This window comes from Postia placenta (assembly GCF_002117355.1).
Source record: "Postia placenta MAD-698-R-SB12 unplaced genomic scaffold POSPLAscaffold_9, whole genome shotgun sequence".
Lineage (NCBI taxonomy): Eukaryota > Fungi > Basidiomycota > Agaricomycetes > Polyporales > Adustoporiaceae > Rhodonia > Rhodonia placenta.
In genome coordinates this window covers 600,064-619,508 of record NW_020169840.1, presented here as the reverse complement: position 1 = coordinate 619,508, position 19,445 = coordinate 600,064, and the positions used below count along the sequence as shown (strand labels likewise).

The 19,445-nt window shown below is 52.8% G+C and overlaps 7 protein-coding genes across 7 annotated transcripts; 4 read left to right on the top strand and 3 right to left on the bottom strand.

The window, feature by feature from the left end:
- Positions 1–52: 52 nt before the first annotated feature.
- On the top strand, positions 53–2,813 carry POSPLADRAFT_1047244 (hypothetical protein; the record flags this gene model as incomplete). The annotated part of the gene is made up of 17 exons (XM_024479237.1): positions 53–112; positions 237–336; positions 386–491; positions 544–617; positions 666–735; positions 787–966; positions 996–999; positions 1,191–1,259; positions 1,318–1,493; positions 1,546–1,691; positions 1,741–1,819; positions 1,870–2,088; positions 2,120–2,222; positions 2,276–2,468; positions 2,525–2,557; positions 2,610–2,674; positions 2,724–2,813. The coding sequence occupies 17 exons, from the start codon at positions 53–55 to the stop codon at positions 2,811–2,813; spliced, it is 1,767 nt and encodes a 588-aa protein (XP_024337720.1).
- Positions 2,814–3,537: 724 nt separating this feature from the next.
- Positions 3,538–4,557, top strand: POSPLADRAFT_1040285 (hypothetical protein; the record flags this gene model as incomplete). Its single annotated transcript, XM_024477715.1, has 3 exons — positions 3,538–4,011; positions 4,066–4,217; positions 4,369–4,557. 3 exons carry the CDS (start codon positions 3,538–3,540, stop codon positions 4,490–4,492), a joined length of 750 nt encoding a protein of 249 aa, XP_024337719.1. The 3' UTR covers positions 4,493–4,557.
- A 678-nt stretch (positions 4,558–5,235) lies between these two features.
- On the top strand, positions 5,236–7,259 carry POSPLADRAFT_1145730 (glycoside hydrolase family 28 protein; the record flags this gene model as incomplete). Its single annotated transcript, XM_024485832.1, has 13 exons — positions 5,236–5,467; positions 5,524–5,587; positions 5,644–5,746; positions 5,808–5,931; positions 6,240–6,314; positions 6,375–6,403; positions 6,517–6,625; positions 6,686–6,745; positions 6,803–6,837; positions 6,897–6,963; positions 7,015–7,070; positions 7,155–7,175; positions 7,227–7,259. 13 exons carry the CDS (start codon positions 5,236–5,238, stop codon positions 7,257–7,259), a joined length of 1,008 nt encoding a protein of 335 aa, XP_024337718.1.
- Positions 7,260–7,686: 427 nt separating this feature from the next.
- Positions 7,687–9,637, bottom strand: POSPLADRAFT_1182098 (hypothetical protein; the record flags this gene model as incomplete). The annotated part of the gene is made up of 5 exons (XM_024488889.1): positions 7,687–8,098; positions 8,154–8,332; positions 8,385–8,548; positions 8,601–8,954; positions 9,419–9,637. The coding sequence occupies 5 exons, from the start codon at positions 9,635–9,637 to the stop codon at positions 8,043–8,045; spliced, it is 972 nt and encodes a 323-aa protein (XP_024337717.1). The 3' UTR covers positions 7,687–8,042.
- Positions 9,638–12,102: 2,465 nt separating this feature from the next.
- On the bottom strand, positions 12,103–14,174 carry POSPLADRAFT_1047239 (glycoside hydrolase family 28 protein; the record flags this gene model as incomplete). The annotated part of the gene is made up of 14 exons (XM_024479236.1): positions 12,103–12,135; positions 12,199–12,359; positions 12,419–12,485; positions 12,540–12,574; positions 12,626–12,685; positions 12,749–12,857; positions 12,933–13,018; positions 13,083–13,157; positions 13,219–13,262; positions 13,329–13,369; positions 13,485–13,601; positions 13,663–13,765; positions 13,820–13,883; positions 13,943–14,174. 14 exons carry the CDS (start codon positions 14,172–14,174, stop codon positions 12,103–12,105), a joined length of 1,227 nt encoding a protein of 408 aa, XP_024337716.1.
- A 533-nt stretch (positions 14,175–14,707) lies between these two features.
- POSPLADRAFT_1034491 (hypothetical protein) lies at positions 14,708–16,339 on the bottom strand (the record flags this gene model as incomplete). Its single annotated transcript, XM_024477025.1, has 4 exons — positions 14,708–14,932; positions 15,100–15,678; positions 15,736–15,837; positions 15,956–16,339. 4 exons carry the CDS (start codon positions 16,337–16,339, stop codon positions 14,708–14,710), a joined length of 1,290 nt encoding a protein of 429 aa, XP_024337715.1.
- Positions 16,340–16,925: 586 nt separating this feature from the next.
- POSPLADRAFT_1047238 (hypothetical protein) lies at positions 16,926–19,202 on the top strand (the record flags this gene model as incomplete). The annotated part of the gene is made up of 9 exons (XM_024479235.1): positions 16,926–17,276; positions 17,331–17,582; positions 17,855–17,934; positions 18,006–18,086; positions 18,139–18,202; positions 18,236–18,337; positions 18,397–18,545; positions 18,607–18,879; positions 18,911–19,202. 9 exons carry the CDS (start codon positions 16,926–16,928, stop codon positions 19,200–19,202), a joined length of 1,644 nt encoding a protein of 547 aa, XP_024337714.1.
- Positions 19,203–19,445: the final 243 nt, after the last annotated feature.

The following is a 19,445-nucleotide window of genomic DNA, read 5'->3' as shown; positions in this document are numbered from 1 at the left end:
CGGAGACGCTCCAAGTCCTCAACCACTGCCTCGGTTTGACCATCCGCCAAGTATGACGCACAAGCTCGGTCAAAGTAAAGACGTATCGGAGAAGACATTCGACTTTATAGTCGTAGGTGCGGGTCTGTCGACTTATAATCACCATCTACTCCTAAACTGAGCATCATACAGGGGGTGGCGTGAGTGATCATTTGTGACCGATTATAACATATTATGTCTCTGAACCATAGACATAGACTGCCGGACTTTGCGTCGCGAACAGGTTGAGTGAGGCGTCTCATGTATCTGTACTGGTACTCGAGGCAGGAAGAGCGCACATCAACGATGATGCTATATGTGCGTTCAGTACTTGTGGCGCATACATTCACATACTCATCTCTAGTAGTAAATCCAATTGGATGGGTCAAGCAATTCCTCAATGACGAGTACGACTGGAAATTCCCCACTGTACCTCAGCCCACTCTTGACAATGCAAGCTTGATCTGGAGCAGGTAATACCGCTTTTGACGAAACCAGGCATTCTCACTAAAGTCTACATAATAGAGGGAAAGGTCTTGGAGGTAGTTCTGCAATGAACTTGCTCATCTGGACGAGGCCTCAACGACAGGATATTGATGGTATGACTCATCTTCTCATGTGCGACGGTCAGCTCAGATTTTCTCAAGCTGTCGAGAAAGTGGGAAATCCCGGCTGGAACTGGGAGAATTTTTATAAATTCTCAAAGAAATCTGAAAGGTAAAACCGATAACTTCTGTCTCAGGGATCTGACTATGACGCAAATTGCAGGTTCTCTCCGCCCGTCAACCCATCATCTCGTGGATATCAAGACTTGTATAATGCAAACTCTGTGGGGCTCGAAGGTATATCAATGTCCTTTATCATATCTGAAGCGGCTAACGACCCTCAGGTCCTATCCCAATCTCTTTCGCCCGATCTCACTCCGGGGCTGAATTTCCACTCCAGAAGGTGATGCAGATTCATTATCGTGTTCCTAGAATCGTGAAAGCTGAAACACGATTTGAAGTCGTTGGAAGCGCTCGGTGTCCCGACCATCAATGACTCTGTAAGCACCGCGTGTCCATCTCATATACAAGTTGAGTGACATGGTCGCATTTCTCTATCAAGCTCAGTGGTGATGTATGTCTCTTATTCGTCCCATGTAAATATTATAAGCCAACGCCATTTTACAGACTCTGGGGACCTACAAAGCTGTCTCCGACATCAACGCAGAGACAGGCGCTCGCAGCTACTCTGGAGCAGTATGTCTGTAACTGCGTCTCTGTCGCCATCATGTCTCATTTCGCCCTTCCACGGCAGGCTTACCTGTTGCCAGCCCTAGACCGTCCAAATTTGACAGTCGTCTCCGAGGCCAGTGTCACACGTGTGATTACAGAGCAGCAGGGCAACGAGCTTGTTGCGACCGGTGTCGAATTTTCACACGGTGAGACTATTTACAAGGTGTATGCTGCCAAGGATGTCATACTATCTGCTGGGTGCGTGCACAATGCTAGCGAAATGCGCGATTTTTGCCTTACGTTGTCACAGGACCATCAAGTCCCCCCAGATTCTTGAGCTCAGTGGGATCGGCGACAGAGCTATCTTGCAACCATTGGGTATACCTGTCCGGAAGCATCTCCCCACCGTCGGGGCTAACCTCCAAGACCACCTCATCTGCACGGGCATGAGTTTCGGTCAGGGCTCCCCTACAGTTATAATCGACGTGAATTAACATACGTGTAGACATGCGTGAAGATGCTAACATCGTGACTAGCGATCTCATCCTTGACCCTAAACACGAATCAAGGCTACGCGCCGAGTTGTATGTGCTGTTCATTAACCTACAACATTATCAGCTGACAACTGCTTGAGCCCGGATGTCAAGGGCCCTCTGTCGGTCTGCTTGACTGGCGTCACATTTCTTCCACTGCAGACGTTCTCTACCCGCTCTCAGGAGATCATTGAGAAGATGGCCACTCGCATTGCGCGAGATGCTGCCAAGTATCCTCCCGGGCTGAAAGAGCAGTATGAAGTGCAGATGCAGATTCTCAAGGATTCTCAGGTCCCTGACATTGAGATCGTCGTCTTCCCGTTCAAGTGGGGTAATGGTACATACCATGAGTGCTTCACCGGAGATCTTTTCTGACAAATCACAAGATGACTCCAACAAACCGTTCATGCTGCTCATGCCATCTATCGGACATCCCTTCTCCCGTGGGACCATTGTACGCGATATATTGGTTCCGGTCTTACCATGCTCACCTTTTATCATCTACAGCACATTAAATCTGCTGATCCAAAGGAGCCTCCTGTCATCGACCCGCACTACTTCGAAGAAGACGTAGACTTCGACATTTTGGTCGACGGATGGAAATTTACAAGGGAGGTGGCAGCCACTGGTCCATTCAAGGACATCACGGTCGCCGAGTCAATCCCCGGGCCGAGCGTGCAAACGGATGAGGAGATTAAAGGTATGTCCTTGATTTACCGGTCCGCGCGTGCGCACGGTATCTGACTAGATAATCAGCGCACATCAAGAAGAACTTATCAACGACTTGGCGTGAGTTCTTTGATCTATAAACATGATCATTCTTATAGTCTTATAATGTTAGACGCATGCGGTAGCGTGTCAATGCTCCCGCAGGACAAGGGCGGCGTCGTAGACACTCATCTGAAGGTCCGTGTTTCCTAAGCTCGTGCGATCACCAGCTGGTAACACTGCACAGGTATACGGAACGAAGAATTTGCGGGTCATAGACTTATCCATCCTCCCTCTACTTGTTGCTGTACATACACAAGGTGAGTGTATCACGTAATGTCCGCACACAACCCATGCTGAAACTGAGATTCAAGCTACCGTGTACGGCATTGCTGAGATGGGTATGTACCATCCCATGATTGTGCTTTTGTGGGAAGCTTCGCTTACGTTCTCCGTCCGATATCCAGGTGCGGACATCGTGAAGAATGACCATGGCCTCGTTTGAAAGGGCTGGGAATATAGATGGCACATCCGCGTGTCGCACATCCGACGTCCACCCTATGTCAGCGAACTACCCTTACATCCGTGTGTGATCTCGTCTTCTGTGGCATTCGTGTACTATAGAATATGGAAATATTGTTGTGTGTTGGCTTTGGGATCTTCTATCCGCCATTTATATCGAGCGTGCGAGGGTCTTTTTACAAATCATTGCCTCCAGGCTCGTCAATTGCGCGAACACTCAAGCGTTAAGGCCAACAAGGACAAATAGTGCTTGCTTCTATGTCTGTACAGCAGATATTGACATTGTGGACGAACACTCGTTAACCTGGAAAATCTATTTTGTTCACCGTCGCTCCATAGCTCGATACAGGCCCATATTATTATTGGATATCTGCACAGCTGCAGTGGGAGACTGAGAGCCCGCTCGGAAACAGAGTGGCAACGGCGTTGAAGCCACAAACAGAGTGGGCTTTAGACACTGCCAAAAGTGGCTGTAGATGACATCATCGGATTATATACAGGTAGAGCAAGATGTGAACTCCTTTATCCTTGCGCATGTTATGTCTGCACAAGGAATCTCTGCAACAGAGTTGCTGACGGCGCATTTACTCGCGTCGTCGACACCGCGCCCCTACTCGGCGGCGACGGAACACTCCTTCCTCACCGCCGCCGGCCTCGGGACACTCCCACCTGCCCTCCTCGCCCTTTACCTCGCCCAGGACCGCTTGTACGCCGCACACGCCTACCCCGCCTTCATCGGTCGCCTCCTCTCCGCCGTCCCCTTCTCCTCGCTCGACGCGGCCGACTCGGCCCGCGAGCGCACAAACCAGCGCATCGTGCACGTCCTGAGCGACGCGCTCCAGAACGTCGTGCGCGAGGTCAATTTTTTCGGCGAGACGGCGCAGAAGTGGGGGCTGCAGCTGGACGGATGGCGTGAGAGGAAAGCGACGAGGGACTACACGGCCGAGATGGCGAGGGTCGGTGCGGAGGGCCGCATCGAGGACGGGCTGGTGTTCCTATGGGCAATGGAGCAGGTAGTTGATAACAAGGTCCAGTGAGACGTCGCGCTGAATCCTTTACTGTTGAAGGTGTATCTTGATGCATGGCGGTACGTTGGCTCGCTCAAGCCCGTGCAGGGCCTCGAGGGCGGGAGCGCGCAGGCCGTCTCGGAGCTGGTACACAACTGGACAAACTCAGACTTTGTGCGCTTCGTCGACGACATCGCAGAGCTCGTGAACAGGTGAGTACCGCGTCGCCTTACATTCTCGTAACATAATTCCTCGTCTTCCATCTCACCTGCAGTCCGTTGGCATGGTTTCCCTCAATCGCGTCTCCGGTTCCTTATCGCAAATATCTGCGTCTACGTCCAAGACTAACTGATTGTCTCCCAGCCTCGGAATAACGCCTGGTTCATCCTCATGGGGACGCGCAGAGTCGATCTGGGCACGCGTCGTCGAGCTCGAGGAGGCGTTTTGGCCTGTGGGTGGAGAGGAGGTCGCCATGCTTAGCGTCTGAATGAGTACAAGTACCCCTGTGTTTATGCCCCACGGTATGAAATTCTACATATATACGACCATCTAGTCGTACTGGAGCCCGGCTGCCCTGCAGAATTGTGCAACTGCAAGCGTGCTGTCGATGGCATAGCACATATTTCGGATTTATATATGTCACTGGAAGAGAAACCCTAGTGCATTGTCGACTCGGAAACTGAGTGTGACTGAGAGTAGGGAGCGGGCCTCCTGGGTCGGACGCGATGCACGTGATCGCGACGCGTGCGATGCACGATCGCGTCTGATCGCGTTCCCAGCCTGCTGCGCTTGATGACCTGCCGCGACTCGCCGCCTTGCAGGATGCATAGTCCACTTGTGTAACACCAATACTCCCAGTTTCTACAATCAGCTTCCTCGCCCAACAACGTGTGCGCATGTGTGAATGAAATCGATGAGGCCACATGACGAGATTTTCCATCGAGCGCGGTCGAAACGGGCCGCTGGAGATCTCAGACCAGCACATCCTCCCACATCCCCGTGAGGAAGAAGTGCAAAGTATATGCACATAGGTCAGTATACTGTCATCCGATGCGCGGACTCCCACTTCTGACGGCCCGCCTCAAAGACCATCTCCGCTGGCCTGGTGGCGCCAGATCAGAATTACTCGCTCTGGGGAGAGAATTGTGGAGGACACATAAATAGCTAATTTTCCAGTCTATAAGACGACACAGCGGGTGCTCGCGGTACGACGCTTCATCTGCACTCTCAATGCATGCGAGGTTTCTTACGTGTCTTCTCCTGGCCTCGGCTGCTTGGGCCTACGAAAAGCTTTGCGCCGTGAAGTCCCTCGGCGGTGGACTTGACGACGGACCAAACATCAATGCTGCCTTCAAGGAATGCTCCGAAAATGCAGTCATTCTCCTGGACAACTATTACAGCGTGAACACCCTCCTCCTTACAGAAGGGCTGAACCATGTTGACGTTGTCCTGAGCGGAACCGGTACGCCGGGACAAGATCTGCATATGCACCCGATATATATTGACCCTGATTTACAGTGCAATATACCCCGAATATCGCGTACTGGTCTCCGAACAGCTTATATCTCACTTTCCAGAACTCGTGCGTCGCGATCACATGCATCTATGTTAGTTCTGCGACGAGCTGAACACTGATAGGACAACGTTCTGGTTCCTTTCTGGAAATGATGTCCACATCTTCGGCGGCGGTACGATTGACGGCAACGGCCAAGTATGGTACGATACGTTCAATGTGACGCAGGTGAGCGTTCGGGCAGCAATAACGAACGTTTCTACAACAGGCGGTTGACGTGTGTGACTAGAACTCTGGGACGGCAGGCAGCTCCACTTTGTCGTTCGCGCGGCCCATCGTGCTGACGATTGGTAACTCATCGAATGTGGTGGTGGAGGACATCACTGAGATTGCTGCACCTAACTGGGTATGCGGTACGACAGTAATACTTCACTTTGATACTTATTGTGCATCTTGTGTTACAGAACAATGTGAGCGAGACGTGCTAGCGAGAGTTCTACATGCGCGCCACCTAACCTGACAATGCAGTTCGTCATTCAAAGCACAAATGTCACTTACAGGAACATCAAGTAGGCAATGTCATTTACAGATGACCGCATTTTAGCATTAACACTCCAGGCGACAGCATCGACTCAGTGTCTTACTCCAGCGCGCCTGCAAAGAACACAGGTGATCAAACTAGTTGGACGCCACGGTCTGTCGCTAATGCGAATATATTTAGACGGCTGGGATATCTACCGCTCCTCATACGTCACCATCGCGGATAGTACGATTAACAACGGAGATGACTGTGTTTGTGAGCCTCTCTCAATACACTCATCGCGCAAGTCAGGGTCTCACATCTCGTCTCCTGTAGCATTCAAGCCGAACTGCACGAACATGGTTGTGAGCAATCTGTGGTGTAATGGCTCTCATGGCATCTCCGTTGGCAGCCTTGGCCAGGCATGCTGTTTCGCTATATTGTCGCGTCGGATCAGACAGCTGATCTGGGTCAGTAGTATGCGGGGGAGACGGACATTGTCGAGAACGTGTTCGTGAAGAACGTGACTATGCGCTACGCGGAGAATGGTGCACGCATTAAGGTTTTCGGTGGCAGCCCAGATCCCGGTGTGTTCGCTTGCATATAAAATGATATTCGGCCCACAGCTTGACGTCTTGACTGTTCAGACAGTACATCGGGGGGCGGCTCGGGATACGTCAAAAATATCACCTTCGAGGACTTCTACGGTAGGTCCCCGTTCATCAAATCAATTGCTGCATCTGATTGAGCATATGACTCTGCAGTGTATGAGGTCGATAGCCCGGTTGTGATCGACCAGGTATGTTTATTCCTGTGATGTAGCCCATCAGGATACTCCTGCTCAGTCTAATCCCACAGTGTTATTTCACCAGCGCAAGCGAATGTGCTGAGTATCCCAGCCAACTGTCTATCTCTGACATTCACTGTACGCTTTCCTTTTGATGTACGATGCAACTTATATATCAATACGCTGCAGATATAAATATGACGGGCACCTCTTCTGGCGCAGAGGGCAGCGTGGTTGTTGACCTAGTATGCTCGGAGGAATGTGAGGACATCACGGCAACAGGTACCTACCTCAGCGCGCCAGACGGCGATGCGACGTACGTATGTCAGAACATTGCTACCGTTGACGAGGTGAGCCAGCATCGCTTGTGCGTTCGTTACGCCCTCTGATGCGTGATGCAGCTGGATTTCGACTGCGTTGCGCCGTCGTCCTAGCGGACACTTAGCGGACACCAGGATCGCGTTGCTTGGATATGTTAGTCTTCGCGGCAGGAACGAATGTGCTGTCGGTTCAGTGCTCCGCGTGATGTGCGGGTACTGCTGGATGGCAAGCGGAAGACGCACAATTTGGACCTTGCTGATTTTGTATTCGCCATTGTGTACTGTACACAATATAATGCAGGTGAAGATGAGGGCTCATGCGCGGGATCCGATCTCTTACTCGGTCATGTTGGTACATACTGCTGAGTGAACGTCTTCCCGCGCGAGCTCCTATTTCCGAATGCGTGAAACATCTCCATATCTGCCCATCTGCCCAGAAATGGATGTCGAACAGCCCATAGTGATTCAGCCAGCTCTCAAACTCACCCTACCCATCTCCTTGCAGGGCGTACCTAAGGGAGTATGCGCTCTCGTTTCAATTGTCTAGGCAGCCTGTTCCTCCATTTATTCAATCCGAAACAGCATAATACATCCGTCAGGCAGTCTACACGACGTCGGGGCCAACGCGAGTTATGTACGAGAATGAGACAGAGGGTCGATGACCAGCACCACGACGGACGTCTAGGGATCCGGGGTCTCATCCACCCGCCCAGCGAAGGGGTGAGGTAGACAAGGCTACAACTAGATGAATGTATGCACGTATGTCCAAAATATCACATAGAAGATTGAATACTGATAAGCCATGAGAGGCAATAGTGTACGCAAGACAAATAGGGTTCCTCGGAGCCGATCGTCAAGTCCGTGAGTGTGGAGCTGGTCTCCAGACGCAGCGGAAGCTCATCGGCTGCCAGCGGTCTTGTACAGAATGAGGCCGCCGAGCGCAATCGAGTAGCCTGCGTAAAATATAAATCAACATTGGTGCAGGTCACAAACACACATGCAACATACCGAGCACCTGGAGGGGCGTGATGGGAGCGCCGAAGATGAGCACGGAGCCCGTAATAAGCAAGATGTCCTTGAAGACTCCAGCAAGTGTGAGCACGAGCCCACTGCCCGCGCCGACAAGGAAGACTGCTGCGACATTCAACAAGAATGCGATCGCCGCGTTGCTGATCAGGATGAGCGGTCTATACCAATGGAATTTAGTCGCGGGTTCGAACTTGAAAAGAGACCACTCACCCAACACGGATAATCTCGTAGAATGGCGCAAGACCTTCCGTGAACGGCAACACAGCCATGTTGATGATCGCACACACAGGCGCATAGTAATGCAGCGATACAAGCGGGTCCATCTTGAGCCCATGGAGAAGGATCTCAATCATCACCAGTCGCGAAGCCTCGAACTAATGATATCGCATTCAGCAGTGTCGAATATGTTGACACATAGACACGTACCGCAACAGCCGCAGTCTGCGTGAGGAAGCCTATGATGTTGAAGTGCAGCTCACCACGCGAAGCCAGTGCAACGCCGCACGAGATCATGACCACGATCATTGCGAGTCTCTTGTTAGGGTCTTGAATGCGGAATGTCCAGGAAATAAGCAGGATCGCGACCGGAGTGAATGCCTTGAGCATCTGGATGTACGCGACGCTGAGGTAGAGATACGTGGTGTTGCTGAGGATGAGCGAGCCGCTGAAGAGGAGGCCAATCGGCAGGATCGACCGCACGAACATGTCCTTCGAGACATGCACGTCCTTTGCGCCATCAAGGAGATGTGTGGTGCGTTGCAGCACCCGCGTGCCAATGGCCTAGCAGTGATCGTGTCAGTGAACTGCACAAACAACTCATGCTGCGACTATGCGAAGATATGAACAGATGATGGCATGATCTTTGCCAAAATGATGATATATATGACAGGAAGACTGTAGTACGATATTCATTCTGAAAAGCGACTGTAAATCAGTGACAGCATGAAAGACGATGACCACCAGTCGCAATGGGGTCATCGCTTGTCATCTGACGCACATAGTCCATAATCTGTGCGATGTGGCCATAGAGACATAAGTCAATTCGCCCCTCATCTGGGTTCTAGCACGCGTGTAAAGGGACAGCATAGACACAGAATAAGATGCTTCATGCTTATTTCCAAAGTCTATTACAGGGTCGACCAGAGGCACAGACCCCTCCATGGCCGAATGTGCCCATAGGAGATAAACCGCCGCAGGAACGAGCGCATCCTCGCACAGGCATAGATGCGAGCTGAATTACTCACAGCGAATGTTAGGTGCCATGTCACCATGAATACAGGGAACCTGAAGTTCAGCGTGTTGTACACATAGTTGTTGTATATAATGACGGACGAGCTGAGAACAATCCAGATAGGAATGATGGCGGCCGCGGAGAGCTTTGGCTTCGTGCGTGGAGGTGAGGGCGCTGTGACCGGGGAAGGCAGAGGTTGGTCGGAGGCTTTCTCGTCGCGTACTTCGAGCATTTGGGAGTCGCGCTCGCTAGAGCTAGAGGTAGAGAGCGCCTTTTCGTGGTCTTTGGTAGACATGGCTGGTTCGTAGGTGTGCACGTGTGTCTATCTTGGTGCTTGTATTGGGCGGTTTAACCTCGCTAGGGGCGACGAGGCCAGGGGCGATAAGGCGAGCGTGGGCTGAGAACGAGGCAAAAAGGAGAGACGAGGGTGGGATGGTGTGCCAGCAAAGCTAGGCAAGCAGCAGGCTTTGTACGGCCGAGATGAGCGTTCGGGACGAAAGGCGACGATGAGGCACAGCGGCCAGCAACGCGGGCAGATATGTTTTCGTATGTTTTATGCCATCACTCCCACACGTGACTCGGGCTGCCTTCCCCGCAGCGAGCCGGGCTTGGCAAACACTGAGACACTATTAGTGGCGGCCGCCGGATACATCTATCCTTCAACGATCTCTATTCGCGTTCAATGTTGCATAGAACGAGAAGTCTCAGTTGACGCCGGATCTAGAGGTTCTGTCATTGACTAGACATTCAGCAGGTAACGTGTTCTGTTCTGTGTCACATTTGAATGTGCTGACCTCTATACGAACGTATGTGTGCCCTTTCTGAGTGTGGAGCTTATTGCGACTCGATGCTAGCGAGCGCTGACGCGTTTATCTTAATCAGTCTAACCATATGTCAACGTGTGAGCCCGTATCGCGAAGCGACGTCAACCGACCCCATCGCAGGCAAACTATGGTCCCAGCACGGTACGTTTAAGCCTGCGACCGACTAACACGCGGCAGGAACAGCGCACATAATCGGAACGCCCACTGTCATCATTGCCTGGCAGCGGATCTACAGGAATGTGGCAGCCCAGGGCACTGCTCGTGCTCGTTAACTACTCCTGGCCATGTCGGCTTGGCTCGTGAATTTATCTTACTAGTGCTGGCTGAGAGCGAGTATGATTTCACCCCTTCCCTTATATTAGTATTGCGGCTTGAACCTCAAAATTGAGATGACAGCGAAGATTCTGTACTTCTTATACTTTGTTGCCCAAAGCTTACACGATCCAGCGTCCAGTTTTAAAATTGTACATACTTGCAACGTAAGTCAATTTTCTAGCTTCCAGTGGGATATCCGAGTCTGAACCCATATACCTAGGCAGATCCGTTGGGATTTCTTTGTTTATGAGGCCACAGCACAATAAACCCGTACAGCGCTCTTCATTCACAATTACTGTAGGTATACCCGGACTGCCAAGTTCTTTTTTGTGAATGATCTGTTCTCCCTCATGAAATATCGAGCATGCAGTGTAATCGTGGTATTCTGTACGTCGCTACTGTGTCTGGCAATTATGCAAGGTAAGGCTGACGTTCCGTGATGCTGCCAGACTAATAACATGAGAATAAGGCCAGTTACACATGTGCCCTCCCGTCCGATGACCCACAGACGCACATACACACTACAGCTGCACGATTCACAAAGAATCCCCGATCTGGTCGGGTCTCATCGCATTGATTGGCGGATCGGGTGAGCCCAGCACTTTGTGTTTCTGATTGACGGCTCGATGGTGTTCTTCGCATTCATGACGGACGAAGCGCTCGAGCTTGTGCTCGCGCTGTTCAAGACAATGCCATGCGCTCCTGCTCGCGCCCGTCCTCTCTGGCTCAAAGATCTCCACAATTTGCGCGCAAAGCAGTAGGTTGCACTTTTCTCTATGCCGTTCATGAGTTCACACAGCTGGTCAAAGCCATCATGTATTTTGGGTAAGTCCTTGCGCTCGAGAGCCAGAGAGCAGTGCTAATAGCTATGTTCGACACGACATGTCTCACGCATTTGAATTAGCTGGTGATGCACATGAATAGCAACGTTAATGGTTCAGATCCGTGACGTAATTGCAACACAAAAGTAATCATCTGCAGCTTGATTTGAATTACCTCTTTGCGATTGCTTCTCGGCCCCGCGAAACCGAAGCGTCGGATTCACATCGTGTCTGGTGTATGTCTGCCCACGCATTCTGTCGTTTTCCGTCAATCTGACATAGTAAGTTGCACACCTCGCTCATCCAAGCTCAGTTTTCCCCTTCCTTGCGCGGAGACTGATACCAGTATGATTTAAATACAGTTGCCCTAAGCGGATATAAAACTGGATTTTTTAATAAAAGAAAATACAGTTGGAATTCCTCCCGCCTTCAGCGTCGTCCACTTTGCGACGTGACCTTGTCGTGGGTATTCTCTTATCAGCAGAGTGGACGTCGAGTGAGCCTTTGCGAGCCACAGAATGGTCATCAAAATGGGATTACGAAATATAATAGCATTCCTCGCAGGAAGCTTGCGACTATGCACGCACGACCATTCGACCTGACCTGAAGAATAATTATGATATATCGAGAACGTCCGCGTATTCCGTCAAATGTCAAAGGTTGAGATCCGAAACCAGATTAAGGTTCCGTTTTCTGCGCGTCATCATCACTACTACAAGCCTTGCTATCGCAATGGCCTACGAGCTCGGCGCCGTGCAGTTGAAGTCGAGCTGTCGACCGCAGTCAGAAATTACCCGACTGCTAAACAAGGGAACATGAAATACAACGCCTACCTCGCTCACAGTCGCGATGTTTTCGCAGATGTACGTTGCAGTGCCATTCGGGGACCTTAGGTCCGTACCTGTTGCGGTAATGTCCTCGCACTCGGCGGAGCACTCCAGATCCACGACAACACTGCCCTCCGCGCCAGATGACGTGCCGGTTACATTGATGTCTGTGAAGATGCAGCGGTATTAAAAAACAGTGCACATCTGGGTGAAAGCGCCGGCTTACAGTGGACGTCAGAGATGGTCAGGTTACTTGGGTACTGCGCGCAGACCTCAGCGCTCGTCGAGTAGCACTGGACGCATCACTGTCAGTTCCAGCATGGCGTGCAAGCAGCGTGAGAGCTTGCCTGGTTGAGATAGATGGGGTTGTCGACATCATTGACTGGGAGCATGCGAGGTCAGTCACAGCGGTTTCGGAGGTACGGTGACGCACCATAGAAGTCCTCGAATGTGATGTTCCTCACGTAGCCACTGCCTCCTCCGGCTGTGCTGTCTGAACGGCACAAGATCAGGTCCAACAGGTTGAAGACGGTTGCAGGCCAGACGGCGGACATACTAGCATAAGGGCTACCGCCGAAGACCTTGATGCGCGCGCCGTTCTGTGCATGCTGCATCGTCACATTTTTGACAAACACATTTGCAACGATATCGGTCTCGCCAGCGTACTGTAGACGCATTTGTCAGTATTGGGCATCATGAGCTGTCACGACTGAGGTCCCAGATTTCGCTGTGAGGCATACCTGACCGAGACTGCCGACGGAAATACCGTGCGAGCCGTTACACCACATGTTACTGACGACGATATTGGTGCTGTTTGGCTTGAAGGCTATTAAAGAGCACAGATGGGTCAGGATATTCATATTACTGGATCGTTCATGAAGTTCGCTTACAGACGCAGTCGTCGTCGTTGTTCACTGTTGAGTCTGTGATCGTGACATAAGAGGAGCGATAAATATCCCAGCCGTCTGCGTGAGCAGGGCAGAGTCAGTCGATGACTTCTCGAACATCCATAATACAATGACGTGCCGGAGTTTGCTGTGGGCGCGCTGGAGTACGAGACGGAGCTGATGCTATAGAGAAAAATGCCACAAATGCATGAGCGTGCAGATGCAATGCTATGCCGCTGGGGGACGTACTTGATGTGTCTGTACGTGACGTTCGTGCTTTGATACACGAACTACAGCAAACGTCAGCACAACCGGTGTATTCTTCCATTCTGGACCGCCTCACGTTGTTCTACGGAACACATCAGCGTTACCCTGTAATAGCACAACGGCATATTATAGACGAACCCAGAATGGCGAGCCAATTTCGGTGATGTCCTCCACGAGGACGTTAGATGCGTTGCCGACTGTGAGCGGAACGGGACGCGCGAATGTCGTAGACGAGCCGCCTGCAGTGCCGGAATTCTGGTGAAGAATGAAATTAGGGACCCTACCCAGCCACGGACAGGGCGCAGAAACGACAGACCTGGCTAACGTTGTAGGTGTCCCACCATACCTGGCCATTACCGTCGATGGTACCACCGCCGTACAGATGAATGTAGTTTCCAGAGAGGAACCAGAACGTCGTTCTAAGCTCCGTTCCAGACACTGGCGCAAGGCACGATGACCAACACGATACTCACGCATTCTGGTACGTCATATACAGACTGTTCGGGGACCAGTACGCGATGTTAGGAGTGTACTGGACTGCACACACGCGTGAGCACAAAGGTTGATGCTGCACCTCTCGAACGTCGAGAGCTCACCCGTCCCGCTGAGCACGATGTCGACATGGCTGAGCCCCTCAGCTAGCAATAGCGTGTTCACGCTATAGTAGCTGTCGAGGATGATCGCCGCGTTCTCGGAGCAATCCTTGAATGCCTGGTTGATGCTGGGCCCGTCGTCGCGCCCGCCCCCGAGCGGCTGGACGGCGCAGATCTTGTCCCACGCCAGAGCGCCCGCGGCCAGGGCCACCACAAATAGCAGAGACGGCTGCATAGCGATCGCAGGCTCGGCGCACAGTTCACAGTTCAGTTCAGGACGACCGGGCAGCGCTGAGAGAAAAGCCAGCCAGCTCGCACTTCCCGCGGCGCCTCCCCTCCTGTGCTATTTAAGTGCCGTGAGCGCGTTATGAGCCCCTGCCATCACGAGGTGCGTTAAGGCCGCCATGCCGTAAAGCGTGCCCACACCCCTGAGGCGGACCGCGCTGTACGTGGGTGCCGACGAGCGAAGCGGAGCCAAACGCGCCCGAGGATGGGAGCGCCGTGGTCAGGAGCAGGAGAGGGCGGCCCGGGCCTGTGCTTTCGGACACGCGTCGCCGTCACGTGTACCGTGTCGCCGCGTCGCGCTCGCGACAGCGTGCGCGACTTTATTTATATTTGTGTTTGATTTTGAATTCCACGGGTCAGTGCCCGACTTGAAGCTGTACACGCTCCTGTCGTCTTGTCGGAATGTCCACAGAACGTACCTTGTCCGGGCCGTGCAATGTCAGACTCTCCATGCATCCACCTGGCACCCACTCGCTTTCGGCTTTACCACCAGCCATTAGGGGCGACGGTCTGATCACGCTGGAATGCGGTGAAAGTCTTCGAGGTGACGTATGGACAGGCAGTGCAAGCCACTAGCGGTACGAGTGACAGCGGTCCCTGAATGCCAGTTCTTCCAAGCTCATCGCCATGCACTTGGTAAACATCATGCGCTCTCCAAGTGACAGCCGGAGCCACGACAAGCTTGCTGCTCGGCGCGCATCCTATCCACTACAGATAGGGTTGTCGCTCCTTCGGCTATATCTCCAGCAGTCCGCTTGTAAGAATAATTTGACTACGTCATGAGCTACTGCTGTCCAATGCGTGCGTGATACTTTCGTACAACCAGGTTTACAACTGCCACAACCATACTCTGTACATGCGTAAAGTCAGCTCACCGTCTTCACCCACTCCTTCGCCGCCTTCTTCAGACAGCGCTCCATGTCCTCCGCCACGATCCTCCTATCCGTCTCGAGGTCATCCATGTCCTCCCCATGCGCACGCAGTGCCTCCAGCACCAAGCCTGCTAGGTCCGGGCCCCGCTTCACCGGGCCTCCCTCTGCGCCGTTCCACTGCGGCGGGCCCAGAGTCCCTGGGCGGACGTATCGGTAGCACAACTCGTGCACACGGAAGCGCAGCATGTCGAGTGCAGGATCGGGGATGAAGGCAATCGGCAGGGAGGAGGACGTGACGCGATTCGCGATGCCCGTCGCGCGTGCGGCGCCGGTCCAAGATGATGCGGACCACACAGCGGTGATCTCAAACGGCTGCAGGGATGTTAACGACGTCACACGCGCGAGAGAGAGGCTACGCACGCCGGGGATAAAGGTCAATGTATCAAACGCGAGTGCGAATGGCGCCATGCTGGTTGCGATGATCCCGTTCATGATCGCGCCCTTCTTTGCGGACTTCACCAGTTGCGTAAAGTCCTCGCGTACATGCTCCGCAGGCCAAGAGCGTGGATATACAAAGCGGAGCTACCATGCATACGATGAGAAACCCACATGCAGGCCGGGACATTTGGATAAACAGACCTCTTTCAGCTTCTTCTTGTTCGGGGTGCGTACCAAAAATTCTATACGACTGTTCTTGGTTGCTGACATGCCTTTGGAAATTAGCTGCGTATCATCGACATGCTACAATCAGGAATATTGGACTATTTTGGAGTCCAGCGAAGAGTTCACCTTCACTGCTTTCGCCTCATTCCAGGTATCAATTAGCCCCATATACATGTGAGAGTGGCATAATGTTCACCTTGAAACCAGTACCCTTCTCGCGCGCCTCCTTCTCCTCTTTCTGCCACTTGCGTATCGCCTTGTTGGTCAGACTGTCCTTCTCGCCCTCTTTAAGAGGCGGCAGCGGGGCGGCCATGGGCGCATATATCATGAACGGCGGCACCTTGTCGTCCTTCTTTGACGGCTGCCGCAGGGTTGGAGGAAACGGGATCAGGAGGGCGACAGTGGGGTGATCGGCTTCCGGCAGGTCGTCTGCGACGGGGTCATCGAGAGAGACGCGTGAGGTAGATCCCTCATTGTCGGATGTCAGTGCATTGTGTTCCGGGTCTACATGCTCGTCGCCAGTCAGCGGCGGTGATGTCTGCGTGCTCTCAGGCTGCTTCTCCGCTGGTGCGGTCGACATGGTGGGCGGGATGAAGTGAGGGGCGGGGGGTCCCGAGGTGCGAGGGCGCGCTGCATATGGAAGGCAATCGTCGGACCAGGGTGCCGGCTGCGTAATGCCCGCCGCTCGGAATTGAGTGCGCTGACCGGCTACCTCTGACAAAGTCTCAATGATGTCATCCTGGACTGGTCCGGTATTTGGCTTTGTTAGGATCCGAAGCCAACGGCTTTAACGCCCGCTACCTGCGCACCGACGGTGTTATGATCTCGTGGTGCATAATCAAGCAATCATCCACCAAGGGTCAAAGCAACCCGTTGGATTACCCAGCACTACGCTGACCACTCAACAATGTATCACCACCAAAAATTCATTCCACCGCTCTCTTGTACCGAATAGCATAATGCTGTCGTCAGCATAGTAATACAATTATGCTCGTCTCCACTGGCTTGCTTTCTTTCGTCTGCACCTTTCTTCGTCTGCAGTCGCTGAGTCCATTCGGTCAGAGTATATATAGGCCGCTGTCTGACGGACTTTACACATCCTCCCACAACCCTCCCGTCAACGCACATCCTGTACACACAAGAACAACATTCACGAAAAAGCCCACATGAATACTATATATGTGCGCGCCAGACAAGCGTGGGTAGATCTGGGCAACCCCTGCACTACTTTCATGCTTCCGAGGCCTCTCTGTGGGCTTGTTAAAGATCGCAGGGTGCTACAGCCAGCAAAGCAACCCTCACTCGATCACAGTGCCTCCAGCGGTGGCGATGATGACTCGAATTCGGATGATGGCGAGACCCCCGCCGGCAGCGAAAGCGCACACGCACACGAGTCCGAGGAGAACAGCTCCTCGGACACACTTGTGACGCCGCCGCTCCAGGACGACGTCGATGGCTCGGTCGAGGAGACCACCGAGCCTCAACCGTCAGGCAACACCTTGGGGGTCTACCGCTTGGTGAGTTCGTCTCATTGTGTTTATGCCAATGTTACTGACGATATGTGATCCTAGGGCAACCTGTGGGCTTGTCCCATCTGCCACAGCACGTCCAAAACCCCCAATGACGCGAAAAGGCACCTCGTCACCATCCACGGCAAAAAGAAGTTCCGATGCCCAGCATGCGATAGGTCCTTCAATCGCAGGGACGCATTCAAACACCACTTTGAAGGCGTGACAATGAGCGCTTGCAAGGACTTCATGGTCACAACACTGCTGCCGACGGAGTCTCTCAGAACCTTCGATGCCTCTCGATACCTTGTCGCGGTCGACCCTTGATACGTCGATGGATATTGCTCTGGATAAGTTATTCCTATTGTATGTGTTGTATCCGACGGTCCGCTATGTAGCTATCACGGTCGCAGATACCAGAGGTATCCGACCGTGTACTATGAACCGGACCAGAAGCGATGCGAGAATGGGCTGCAGAAACTCTGGAGATCGTCCCCTCCTCAACATCGTCCCCGCGCGTCACGCTCGTGAACGGGACCATCGCAATGCAGTTTCAACGCCGTGGACGACTCTTTTGAGGAGACCAGGCCGACACAATTTCGCTGGAGAACAGGGAGGATGGAGGCATGCAACATCAGCCTCATAAAGCCCAAGCAGAGCTGAAACGGTAAGTGTTCGGTATCTTGATGACTTCCAATCCTGACTAATCTGCCATCGTGTCCGCCTCCTTTAATCCAGTACCCTCTCCGGAGAGGCAAATGCTGAGCAGCGAAGGTTGCTCGCGCGTCCTCTTAAGCATGGCCAACTCAACCGTCAACGGTCTGTCATGTCGTGCTGTGCATGTGCGAGGATCTGATGGGCGTGACTATAGGTGTAGGCTGATGGACCTCGGGACATTGGCGACCTTGGACCTTGAAGAGCTGAAACAGAACTCAGTCGACCGCCTGCGGTAGTTGACCCTGTGACAGGACCCTCAAACCAATTCAAACATCGTTGCCGACACCGGGACACCTTATACGGCGTCCAACACCGGCTCCCAGAAACGCAAGTTAGACGTCGGGAACAAGGAAGTAGGAGTCTAGTGTCTTTATGACTTTGAACCCTGTCTAATGCTGCACGCAGAATATAGCTGAAGAATAGCCACGGAAGAAATACAAAGAGGGCTTCCCCGTCTTCTGTCGTGGGGAACAACTATCCGATAAGGGAACGTGTACTTGCCACCTCAAACCACGCACCCACCGTGACAAGACCGGAGAAGAGCATCGGACGCATTTGTGGGTCCGTGCAAGCCATCGCAGGGACACACAAGATCGCAAAGGCAGATCGGACGCATTTGTAGGTCTGTGCAGGCTGTCACATGGGATACGTCCGTCCAGACAAATTGCGACCAGAATTCGGGAACTGCACTCTGCGAGCTCCCGAATTCTAAAGGAGCCCTTGGCAGAATGCTCGGGAACCGAAGAGGCCCAAAAACCGATGCTGGCTCCTTCCTACGACATCGCGAGGGTATGCACGGCATCATCCACAAGGGCAAAAAGAAAGCGGCGGAGAGCGGCGCGGTCAAGTCTGAGAAGGGGCGCAGCACTCGCAAGCACAAGCCCTACTCCAAGCGGTCGTCTCGCAAAGCCACTGCGTCCCAACAGGACCAACACAGGCGTCGACATCACCAACACGCAGGGTGAGAACGGCCTCTCGGAGTTGACGACGTACTTCCCGCAGATGTCGCTGGCCGCCCGCCAACATGCGATCGCACCGCAGATGGTGGACCCCTTCGGCCCGGATATGCTCGTCACGCTCGAGAGGCTGCAAAACGATCTACAGGATTCTGTAGAAGTTCATCAGAGATCCTCAGAAAAAACAAACAACAACGATATACTGAGCTTTGTCAATCGCGTGAGGAACGTGCAGGAAGACTCGCGCGACTTGAAGTGGTAGTAGTACAAACAACGCCAAATACGATGGCGCCACAATCCCATATTCTGCAAACGGATTCCGTTGCAGCGATGGTCGTCATCACTTAAACCCGGTCCACTATGTACACTTACAGGGTGTGCGTAGCTTTGCCATCGAAGTATGGCCTTGGGAGTAAATTGCCTTCCGAATTAGCCACTGATACCTACCAGGATAGGTAGGTAAGCCAAATAGGGCACGCGCGCTAGAACCTATCGTTCTCGGGGA